This window comes from Onthophagus taurus, chromosome 2, assembly GCF_036711975.1.
Source record: "Onthophagus taurus isolate NC chromosome 2, IU_Otau_3.0, whole genome shotgun sequence".
Lineage (NCBI taxonomy): Eukaryota > Metazoa > Arthropoda > Insecta > Coleoptera > Scarabaeidae > Onthophagus > Onthophagus taurus.
This window is the reverse complement of record NC_091967.1, coordinates 301463-314127: the sequence shown is the minus strand read 5'-3', so window position 1 is coordinate 314127 and position 12665 is coordinate 301463. Positions and strand designations below refer to the sequence as shown.

Sequence of the window (12665 nt, the reverse complement as noted above, 5' to 3'; positions counted from 1 at the left end):
CTTAAACAAAGACCTTTATACAAAAACCTAAACTTTCCGTTTAAAGTTCCCTAAATCTTCCCAGTTACACGAGAGTTTCATCATTTCGCCCGCAATGATGAAGCTGCAATAACTGGAAACCCAGCGGACATCCCCATATCCAAATTCTACCCTTTATCCATATTTCCCTTTATCCACTTACCTTCCATAAAACTAAATTTAAACTCATGTCTATTTATAGACATAATCTTGTACCTTCACGAACGTTACCGTTGCATGATACGTCCATAACCTCAAATCTCGTCCCAATTAAATGAACATCGTTCCCTTGATGTTATTAGTAATGTAAAGTTAAATTAATGTTCCAATTCCTCCCCAACCATATTAACGTTGTAAGTAATAAATAAGTTTAGTATTTACAAAAAAAAACCCTAACATATCCTAACATAACCTTCAAAATTACTATAATAATAATTTTAACTTCTCGATATGATCATAAATCGAGGCAGTGGTAAATACATATAGGACCAAATAAATCGTTTTTTTATTTTTATATTTCAGGTGTATTCCTGTCGCTACTGATCTTCCTGTCGGTAGCCGGAAACATCCTCGTTTGTGTGGCCATTTACACGGACAGAGGTTTGCGGCGAATAGGTAACCTATTCTTGGCGTCACTCGCCATTGCAGACCTCTTTGTCGCATCACTCGTAATGACGTTCGCCGGTGTCAACGACCTCCTAGGTTATTGGATATTCGGCGCCCAATTTTGTGATACTTGGGTAGCTTTTGATGTCATGTGCTCAACCGCTAGTATTCTCAACTTGTGTGCCATTTCGCTCGACAGATACATTCACATAAAGGATCCACTCAGGTAATAATACAAAATGTTAAATATGTAAGCTCCTCCACCAATTCTTAAATTTTAACTAAACGAAATAAATATTGTGATAATTTGTGTATTCGTTTGTCGAAACACAGTTGCTCATGTTTTTAAAAAAACCATTTAAGTTAATCTATAACTTACAGCTCTAAAACTTCTTAAATAAATTGATTCTGATAATTGAAATAATCAAAGTGATCTGAAATAATTGATTTTGATTCGCTCTGGATTACACACGAGGTAAGTGAGTTATTTTTTTTGGAATGATATATCGAAAATTTAAAAAAATCTTAACTTCTTTGGTTTTACAGATGTTGGTGGAATTGATTGAAATCTTGATTCCTCCCTGGTTTGAACTGCTCCTTTTTCCCCCTTGGTGGAATGTGCTGGTACCCCCTTGGTGGCTTTCCAAAAAAAATTCCGATGTCTTCTTTCCCAGGTTGGTTATCGTACTCTTCTTAATTAATTTTAGCTTCTTTTCTTCTCCCTCAATTGTGAATTTCTTTGGTTATGTTTTTTCTTCAGAAATTTATCTTCGTAGGATTTCACGACCGTTTCGAAATAGATGTTTACTCAAAGATGCGTCCTCGTTATTCATTTTTCACCCTTTTTTCGGCAAAAACTTCTCTTTTTTGTCCATCACCCTCTTTGATACCACAAGAAAAAGTGTAAAAAATATGTATTTCTGAGCGCCATCTCTTATTGACATTTGGTTTTTCTTCCAAATTTTCAAAAATTACTTTTTAAATAAACTATATTTATTGAAATCCTTCAATGTCTGAATACTCTGAATTATTTCATTCCCCTTTGACACAATTTTTCACATTAATTCTTCTTTAATTCCAAAATTTATATTCCGTTTCTTTCAAAATCTTCACATTTTTAATTTTCAACATTTCGGTTTTAAACTGATTAAAATCACTTGAATCTGATGTAATTCATTATAAACTTTATGTTTTTAGGTATTTCAAGAAGTTTTTTGGCTGTAATCACCCATAAATTGAATACTTTGGATTTGGAGGTTATGTTTCGTTTTTTTTTGTGGCCTCTTTTTTTTTAACTAAATACAAAAATATTTCTTAATCTACGACGGAAATACGAACGGATTTATCATTGATTAAAACATTTTTACAAATAACGACGAAATCAATGAGAACTAAAGGGTTTTCCAATAAGAGGTGTTATTTTGAATAGCCCGTTATTTCGGTAGATGTCACTTTTGAAGCTGTCATTTTTTGACATTTGACAAGTAGAAAGTACGCCATTAATAAAAATGGAACGATACACGCTTCAACAACGCATTGAAATTATTAAAATTCACTATAAAAATGGTGAAATTTTGGCAGAGAACATTTTTGGGTCGTCGTGAAGCACCTTGTCGGACCGCAATACAGAAATTGGTGGAAAAATTCGAGCTGTTGGGACAAGTTACTGATGTGAAGAATAAAACCCGTGCACGTCGCTCAAGAACAGCCGAGAATATTGCTGCTGTAGCCGAAAGTGTTGAAGAAAACCCAGGTTTGTCCATTCCTCGTCGTTCTTTGGTTCCACAAACGTCATTACACCGTATTTTGCATAACGATTTGGGTTCTTAAGGCTTATAAACTTGAGTTAACACAAGAACTCAAGCCGTCCGATCATCAACAACGTCGTGTCTTTGCTGATTGGGTCGTTGAAATGATCCGGAATTCCATCGAAAAATCATCTTGAGTGATGAGGCCCATTTCCACCTCGATGGCTTCGTCAACAAGCAAAATTGTCGCATCTGGGGCTCGGAAAACCCAAGAGTTATTGTTGAAAAGCCTCTCTATCCTCAACGTGTGACTGTTTGGTGCGGTTTATGGTCCGGCGGAGTCATCGGACCTTACTTTTTCGAAAATGAGGCTGGAGCAACATGGATTGCGCTATCGAGAGATGATTAATGATTTTTTATGGCCGGAATTGGATGGTATTGATGTGGACAACGTTTACTTTCAACAAGACGGTGCTATTTACGTGCCACACAAGCAACGAAACCATTGACCTTTTACTGGAAAAGTTTCCGGACCGTGTTATCTCTCGAAGAGGTGATCACAATTGGCCACCGAGATCTTGCGACTTCTTCCTTTGGGGCCACGTGAAAGAGAAGGTGTACGCCAACAGCCCAGCGTCGATTCAAGACCTCAAAGATGGAATTCGTGAGGCTATTGAGGACATAGGGCAGCCACTTTGCAATTTGGTTATGGAAAATTTCATGGAAAGGATATTGTCCTGTAAGCGTGGTCGTGGTGGTCATTTGCCTAGTGTTATTTTCCACTATTAACGGCTACCTTCTTCTTTATAATGAAATAAACATCCGATCATTTATACTAAAAAATGGCATTTTTCTTTGAATATCAAAATAGCACCTCTTATTGGAAAACCTGTATAACAAACTTTTATGAAATTTTTCAACGATCAGCTTTAACTATCCTCGGTATATCAACTTTGATATCAATACGTGAGTTGTTCTTTATATTTTAATTATAATATTACGATAAAATCACTGATTTTATTGTTGTTTTTATCTGATTGAATTGTATTCATCTATTTTTTAGATTTGAAGAAGTACTAATAAACTCTCTAGGCTCTCGATTTAAAAGGTTTTTTTACGGAATGTCATTATTTCCTCTTTATTGTAATTATTTCTTATAACAAAACTATTGTTTATTAATTAATTAATAAACGTTAACGTAATTCACTTGAACGTTATTTTGTCCAAGAACTAGACCTTATTTTTATTCTTGCCGATCGGTAAGTGCTTGTGCTGAATTTAATAACGTCAGGGTCGTCGTAACTCCTGACTTTAATATAAATCCCATCTCCTCCGTTTTCAGCGTGATTCCCGCCGCTTCCTCTCCGCATTTCGATGTCCGTTAACTTAAAACAATTAACTTCGACGTTCTCTCGACGAGAGTTCATTTCAATATTAATTGTATTGACGTATGTTTTTAATAAATTTTAAATCGTTGGTTTGCTGTATTAAAAATTTCCTTAAAATTTCTATTTGGATGGAAAATGAGTCTCGGTAGGGTGCAGGTGCAATTTCTCCCGTAATAATATTTTAATTGTGCTAGAAGGTTCCGACAGGGTACGAACAAAGACGTGTACGTCTTTTGAGAAATATCCCGTGTATTTTCCTGAAAAGAAAGGTTAATTAAACGAAAGAAGTAATCGCAGTGGAAATGACGTTACAATTAGATGCTTTTGTGATCTTTTAATATTACACCTGATTTGTTTTTAACTTTAATGAACTGCTTTAATTTCTCCGGACTTTAATCAACTTTCGTCTCATTTTATTGCCTTATTACGTTATAAATTGCGATATTAAAACGCGAAAAATAAGTTGATATTAATTTTTAAATTGATCATTGTCATGAATATTTTTATTTTTACTGTGAAGCATAAGTCGTTATGATTTTATTTGTGGAGTTAAATTTTATTACCGAATCGCGTTAAAAGGGTTGATAAAAAAAACTATATATATGTTAATATTTCTCACGTTAGCCGTGCTAAATTTACATTTATATTGTCACCCTGAGGCTAAAACTTTTTTTTTGTTGGGTTAACATCTTTAATTTTGAACGGATTAATTTATATCAAAGTAAAAACATCTTTTTTCATATTAATAATTTAAATCTAATCTCTATTTATGTACATAACGGTATATACACATTTATTTAGCGCTATCTGCTTCTCAACATTACATCAGCTGTCACCTGTATTTCATCGGGGATTACGTTGGCGTTGTGCAAGCTGTTACACGATGTTCTTGTTGTTGTTTAGGGAATTAAATTGTGACAGTCCTGTGTAAAATCTATTAATTGACGTATAAGGGAACCAGTATAATTTGGATTGTTATGATTTTAGAGAGGTTATAAAAATAACACTATTTTAAATTAAATTATACTAATTCCTTTAAACGTTAGATACTACCGTCAATATTAACCTTGAGATTGATGTGGCTGAAGTTAGATTCACTCGCCAGACACAGATTCGAATATTTACAGTCGATCAAACAAGTAGTCGTCCTAAAATTTTATTTCAAATATGAACTTCTTTTCTCACCACTTGGGAGCGTTTCACTCTGAAATCACGCTAAGTACTTAAGTTGAACTCTCTAGAACCCCCGTATCTAGAGATGGGGATGCTGGAGGAGGGTTTAATTTCTAATAATTTTGTAGAGTAAGTTTAGGATTTTTTTTTTCATCCCCCGAGGAGTGCTTCACTTTGCAACTACGCAAAATAATTAAGTCGAACCCTCTAGAACCCCCATGCGAGATCAGAAACCTCGAATTTAGAGATGGGGATGCAGGGTGAGGGTTTAATTTTTGTTCATTTTGTGGAGTAACTTTAGGATTTTTTTTCTCATCCTCCGAGGAGTGCTTCACTTTGCAACTACGCAAAATAATTAAGTCGAACCCTCTAGAACCCCCATGCGAGATCAGAAACCTCGAATTTAGAGATGGGGATGCAGGGTGAGGGTTTAATTTTTGTTCATTTTGTGGAGTAACTTTAGGATTTTTTTTCTCATCCCCCGAGGAGTGCTTCACTTTGCAACTACGCAAAATAATTAAGTCGAACCCTCTAGAACCCCCATGCGCGATCAGAACCCTCGAATTTAGAGATGGGGATGCAGGGTGAGGGTTTAATTTTTGTTCATTTTGTAGAGTAACTTTAGGATTTTTTTTCTCATTCCCCGTGGAGTGCTTCACTTTGCAACCACGTTAAATAATTAAGTCGAACCCTCTAGAACCACCGTGCAGGATCAGAACCCCCGAATTTAGAGATGGAGATGCAGGGTGATGGTTTAATTTTTGTAAATTTCGTAGAGTAACTTTAGGATTTTTTTGCTCATCCCCCGTGCAGTGCTTCACTTTGCAACCACTCTAAATAATTAAGTCGAACCCTCTAGAACCCCCTTGCACGATCAGAACCCCCGAATTTAGAGATGGGGATGCAGGGTGAGGGTTTAATTTTTGTTCATTTTGTAGGGTAACTTTAGGATTTTTTTTCTCATCCCCCGTGGAGTGCTTCTTGCAACCACTCTAAATAATTAAGTCGAACCCTCTAGAACCACCATGCGCGATCAGAACCCTCGAATTTAGAGATGGGGATGCAGGGTAGGGTTTAATTTTTGTTAATTTTGAGAGTAACTTTAGGTTTTTTTTTCTCATCCCCCGTGGAGTGCTTCACTTTGCAACCACGCTAAATAATTAAGTCGAACCCTCTAGAACCCCCGTGCAGGATCAGAACCCCTGAATTTAGAGATGGAGATGCAGGGTGAGGGTTTAATTTTTGTTAATTTTGTAGAGTAACTTTAGGATTTTTTTTCTCATTCCCCGTGGAGTGCTTCACTTTGCAACCACACTAAATAATTAAGTCGAACCCTCTAGAACCCCCGTGCAGGATCAGAACCCCTGAATTTAGAGATGGAGATGCAGGGTGAGGGTTTAATTTTTGTTAATTTTGTCGAGTAACTTTAGGATTTTTTTTCTCATTCCCCGTGGAGTGCTTCACTTTGCAATCACGTTAAATAATTAAGTCGAACCCTCTAGAACCACCGTGCAGGATCAGAACCCCCGAATTTAGAGATGGAGATGCAGGGTGATGGTTTAATTTTTGTAAATTTCGTAGAGTAACTTTAGGATTTTTTTGCTCATCCCCCGTGCAGTGCTTCACTTTGCAACCACTCTAAATAATTAAGTCGAACCCTCTAGAACCCCCTTGCACGATCAGAACCCCCGAATTTAGAGATGGGGATGCAGGGTGAGGGTTTAATTTTTGTTCATTTTGTAGGGTAACTTTAGGATTTTTTTTCTCATCCCCCGTGGAGTGCTTCTTGCAACCACGCTAAATAATTAAGTCGAACCCTCTAGAACCACCGTGCACGATCAGAACCCCTGAATTTAGAGATGGAGATGCAGGGTGAGGGTTTAATTTTTGTTAATTTTGTAGAGTAACTTTAGGATTTTTTTTCTCATTCCCCGTGGAGTGCTTCACTTTGCAACCACGTTAAATAATTAAGTCGAACCCTCTAGAACCACCGTGCAGGATCAGAACCCCCGAATTTAGAGATGGAGATGCAGGGTGAGGGTTTAATTTTTGTTAATTTCGTAGAGTAACTTTAGGATTTTTTTGCTCATGCCCCGTGCAGTGCTTCACTTTGCAACCACTCTAAATAATTAAGTCGAACCCTCTAGAACCCCCTTGCACGATCAGAACCCCCGAATTTAGAGATGGGGATGCAGGGTGAGGGTTTAATTTTTGTTCATTTAGTAGGGTAACTTTAGGATTTTTTTTCTCATCCCCCGTGGAGTGCTTCACTTTGCAACCACGTTAAATAATTAAGTCGAACCCTCTAGAACCCCCGTGCAGGATCAGAACCCCCGAATTTAGAGATGGAGATGCAGGGAGAGGGTTTAATTTTTGTTAATTTTGTAGAGTAACTTTAGGATTTTTTCTCATCCCCCATGCATTGCTTCACTTTGCAACCACTCTAAATAATTAAGTCGAACCCTCTAGAACCCGCGGGTATGATCAGAACCCCCGAATCTAGAGATGGGGATGCAGGAAGAGGGTTTAATTTCTGTTAATTTTGTAGAGTAACCTTTTTTTTAATAATAAAAACTAAACCTTTAAATAAAAAATGTAATATGTATGAATGTAATCAAATTCTAAGTTAACGCAAATAAAGTAAATAAAAAGTAAAAATATAACGTGAGTATACCACTTTGTGTGCTTTATTTCTTGTAGTTATTAATCAAATTAATAAGTTATTAAAATAACAAAAATTAAACCCTCACCCTGCATCCCCATCTCTAAATTCGGGGGTTCTGATCTTGCACGGGGGTTCTAGAGGGTTCGACTTAATTATTTAGCGTGGTTGCAAAGTGAAGCACTCCGCGGGGGATGAGAAAATAAATTCTAAAGGTACCCTACAAAATTAACAAAAATTAAACACTCACCCTGCATCCCCATCTCTAAATTCGGGGGTTCTGATCGTGCACGGGGGTTCTAGAGGGTTCGACTTAACTATTTAGCGTGGTTGCAAAGTGAAGCACTCCGCGGGGGATGAGAAAAAAAATCCTAAAGTTACCCTACAAAATTAACAAAAATTAAACCCTCACCCTGCATCCCCATCTCTAAATTCGGGGGTTCTAGAGGGTTCGACTTAATTATTTAACGTGGTTGCAAAGTGAGGCAGTCCACGGGGATGAGAAAAAAAATCCTAAAGTTACTCTACAAAATTAACAAAAATTAAACCCTCACCCTGCATCCCCATCTCTAAATTCGGTGGTTCTGATCGTGCACGGGGGTTCTAGAGAGTTCAACTTAAGTGCTTAGCGTGATTTTAGAGTGAAACATTCCCAAGTGGTGAGAAAAGAACTTCGTATTTGAAAGAAAATTTTAGGACCACTACTTGTTTGACCGACTATAAATATTCGAATCTGTGTCTGGCGAGTGAATCTAACTTCAGCCACATTTGAGATTGCACGAGGAGATTCGCCAATCGGCAAACAGAGGCGAAGTTAGTAAAAGTTAATAAAGTTCAGAGATAAGTAGCCACCATAGTTTTTTTAATAAACATTAGATATTTCAAATGAGTTTCATTTCCTTTGGTATATGAGTAATTGGACGCGTAAACTTTCCCAAAGTTCCACTTTCCTTCTACATAAATTATACCTTTCATGTAAAATGTATCACAAAGTTTGCGATTCATTACTGCAAATGTGGCATAAAATGGTTTACAAACTAGAAATTCTAAACTTCCTTAGGATCTAAATTGTTTCATGTTGTATTCATATTTTTATTTGATACCAACAATATTTCTAATTGTTTTTTTTAAATTAGATATGGTCGTTGGGTTACAAGAAGAGTAGCCGTTGGTACAATCGCAACAATTTGGCTTCTGGCCGGTCTTATTTCATTCGTCCCAATCTCTCTTGGATTACACAGACCGCCGGATCCTCCGCCAATTTACAATGCTGGAGGTCAAAACTATTCAACGTGCGCCTTGGATTTAACACCGACATACGCCGTTGTATCTAGTTGTATTTCATTTTACGTCCCGTGCATAGTCATGATCGGTAAGTTAAAATGAACAATCAATTTAAACAAGTATGGTTGTGTAAATAAACGGGAGTTACAAGATTTCGAATCGATACGTAGGTACAGCTGCTGAAACTAATTCTCTAAGATTAAGTTGAGTAACGTTGATGGTTTCCAACAACAGGTGGGGTAAATTGAAAAACAAATATATGGGGGTGCGTTTAGGTATTAGCAGGATATTGTCTAATATTTCTTACAACGTTTAATTAACACACACACACATTCGAAAGTGTAGTGTAAAATATTTTTTGTAATTCGCTACATGAAACATTTTTTTCAGGTGAATACATTTTGTGTTTTGACAGTTTCTAATTGTCAATTCAAATTTCTATTTTCAAGTGTTACGGTGTTACCAACTGCTGCATACCTATTTCCCTACATTGTCAAAATTTATTTTATTTTTGTTAAAAAAAAGGATAAAAACGCGAATTACAAAAAATAGCATAAAAAACACGTTTCATAAGACTTAAAGCACTCATTCATTAAAAAACTCGTGGCTTCGCCACTCGTTTTTCAACTTGAATTCGTGCATTTCAAGCGTGTCTTACGAAACTTGTTTTTTAATATACTATTTTGTAATTCGCGACGGTAACGAAAGCTCTAACAGTACTCAAACGAGTGCTGTAATGAGACTCCTTACAGCATCCGATGCTGTAATGAGATTTTAGTAACATTTTATGGAAGCAGTTCAAGTTGGTGACATTGGGTCATTAATTTTTCTAGTTGTCAATGTGACAATTTTTGTCTATGGATGTTTAAACACGTTCTTAGCATCGAATACAAGGCCCACAATGATGAGGACATTGAACACTGAGCAATTTCTCGTATTTTGGGAGGTGTACATGAAACATTTTTTTCAGGTGAATACATTTTGTGTTTTGACAGTTTCTAATTGAAGAGTGTAAGTTCTAAAGGGTCTAAGTGCCAAAATCGGAAATTTTTAGTTATACATGCAGAAAAGGTCTAAGTGCCATGCCTAATAGTAGTACAAACGGTATAAGTGCTGGCGATTTATTTAGGTGTTCATCTACTATAGGATAGATGGCGCTTCCTGTATGTGCCAAGATAAAATTGTAGTCAAAAGCAAGGACCATTATAGTCGATTAAAATCGCAAAAAGAATTTCTGAGCCCCGTTTTAAACATAAACCGCCTCTTCATAGCATTTAAAAAGAAACATCCTAACACTGCAGTAAATTACAGATTTTATTCGGACACATTCCACAAACACTTCCAACATCTTCGATTTGGAAAACCAAGATCTGATACCTGCCTAACTTGTGATTTACTCAATTCCAAAATAAAGGCAAGCACTGCTGAAGACCAGAGATCCCTTAAAGGGAAACTTGAATTACACCAGCGAGAAGCTGAAAAAGCCAGGAAAGAGCTGCAGAATGATTTAATTGAATCACAGCAACCAACGTCTAATAATATAGTGATTTCCATAGATTTAGAGCAGGTCATCTTCATACCAACTCTCACTCATAGTGATATGTTTTACAGCCGTCAGTTCTCCTGTTATAACTTGGGCATACATTTGGCAGACACCAATAGTGCCTTCATGTGTCTTTGGGACGAATCAGTAACAGGAAGAGGAGGTTGTGAAGTCGGATCTGCGCTCTTAAGAGTTCTTCTTTTCAACAATACGTTCGCAACTAAAAGTAAACTAGTCATTTGGAGTGACAGCTGCATTGGGCAAAATAAAAATCGAATGCTCCTTATAGTGCTTATATATTTAGTTGCAACGGGCAAGTTTCTGCAAATCGATCAAAAATTTCTAGTAAGTGGACATTCTTATCTTCCCTGTGATAGGGACTTCGCCCAAATAGAGAAACGCAAACGAGTTTGTAAGCTATTTGTATCATCAGATATAGAACGGATTAAAGAAGCTCGTCATCAAAATCCATTTGAGGTTGTCAACTTGGTTGAAAATGATTTCAAGGATCTGCAGAAGTTCGCGGATACTTTCAAAAATACAGCAAATCTACAGATTTCTCAAGCTTCATGGATCCGAATTTCTAGTGAGAACCCAGGCCATGTAAAAATGAAGAAAAATTTCAGCGAGTTCGAAGATTGGAAAATCTGCAATTTATTAAAAAGAGGGAAAAGTATCCAGGCTCTTCGTTCATACCAGATACCTCCCCTGCAATGTAAGAATCGGATTACTGCAGCCAAACTCAAAGATCTCAAATCTATGCAAGACTATATTCCACTTAGACATTATCGTTTTTATTCAGACCTGATTGGTAAAACCTCTAAGCTCATGCAGGAATAATAATCCTCCATAAATATTAATTTTAAAGTTTTTAGTTGCCTAGTTTGAAATGTATTATGGGTTTAACTTTTTTTTGCAATAAAATATCCAAAAACTGATGGAATGTTGTGTTATTTGTAGTATTCAATCCCTTCTCAATAATATATATTAAGGTACATAGACCCTTTGAAAAAAAATTAACAAGGTACTTAAATCTTTTTAAGATTTCCTGTTTTCATTTTTTTTTGCAGTCCGATTTAAGCTTTTGTCTGCACTTTTTTCCTAAAGTAACATGTTCTATGTAAAAAATATATAGTTACAGCTGCAATACTGTTTGCTACTTTCCAAGATAGTTTTCTTTGATTATCTCGCTTTCATGTTTTTGGCACTTAGATCCGTTAGAACTTACACTCTTCAATTATCAATTCAAATTTCTATTTTCAAGTGTTACGGTGTTACCAACTGCTGCATACCTATGTCAAAATTTATTTTATTTTTGTTAAAAAAAAAGGATAAAAACGCGAATTACAAAAAATAGCATAAAAAACACGTTTCATAAGACTTAAAGCACTCATTCATTACAAAACTCGTGGCTTCGCCACTCGTTTTTCAACTTGAATTCGTGCATTTCAAGCGTGTCTTACGAAACTTGTTTTTTAATATACTATTTTGTAATTCGCGACGATAACGAAAGCTCTAACAGTACTCAAACGAGTGCTGTAATGAGACTCCTTACAGCATCCGATGCTTTAATGAGATTTTAGTAACATTTTATGGAAGCAGTTCAAGTTGGTGACATTGGGTCATTAATTTTTCTAGTTGTCAATGTGATAATTTTTGTCTATGGATGTTTAAACACGTTCTTAGTATCAAATACAAGGTCCACAATGATGAGGACATGGACTCTGAGCAATTTCTCTTATTTTGGGAGGTGTACATAAAACATTTTTTTTCAGGTGAATACATTTTGTGTTTTGACAGTTTCTAATTGTCAATTCAAATTTCTATTTTCAAGTGTTACGGTGTTACCAACTGCTGCATACGTATTTCCCTACATTGTCAAAATTTATTTTATTTTTGTTAAAAAAAAGGATAAAAACGCGAATTACAAAAAATAGCATAAAAAACACGTTTCATAAGACTTAAAGCACTCATTCATTACAAAACTCGTGGCTTCGCCACTCGTTTTTCAACTTGAATTCGTGCATTTCAAGCGTGTCTTACGAAACTTGTTTTTTAATATACTAATACAGTAAGGATTCAATTCGATACGCTTCAGGCCGGGAGGTGGATGCCCGCAGGGAGGGGTGTTATCTCCCCTGCTTTGGTCCCTCCTAGTTGACGATCTGATTGCGATAGTCGAAGCCGTTGGTGTGGAAATACAAGCTTATGCTGATGACATTGTCGTTATGGTCAAAGGAACC

At 36.2% G+C, this 12665-nt stretch overlaps 1 protein-coding gene and 1 long non-coding RNA gene across 3 annotated transcripts in view; both read left to right on the top strand.

Moving 5' to 3' along the window:
• The window catches only part of LOC111419407 (dopamine receptor 1-like), a 160036-nt gene that overhangs the window by 143084 nt on the left and 4287 nt on the right, over positions 1 to 12665 (top strand). For both annotated transcript variants that reach the window (XM_071201555.1, XM_071201554.1), the window contains exons 5-6: positions 541 to 850; positions 8732 to 8967. In XM_071201555.1, the coding sequence (XP_071057656.1) occupies positions 541 to 850; positions 8732 to 8967 (546 nt within the window). The remainder of the gene's footprint in view (positions 1 to 540; positions 851 to 8731; positions 8968 to 12665) is intronic.
• LOC139432774 (uncharacterized) lies at positions 888 to 2398 on the top strand. Its single transcript, XR_011642442.1, has 3 exons — positions 888 to 1099; positions 1171 to 1298; positions 1822 to 2398. It is a non-coding gene; the product is annotated as an uncharacterized lncRNA (long non-coding RNA).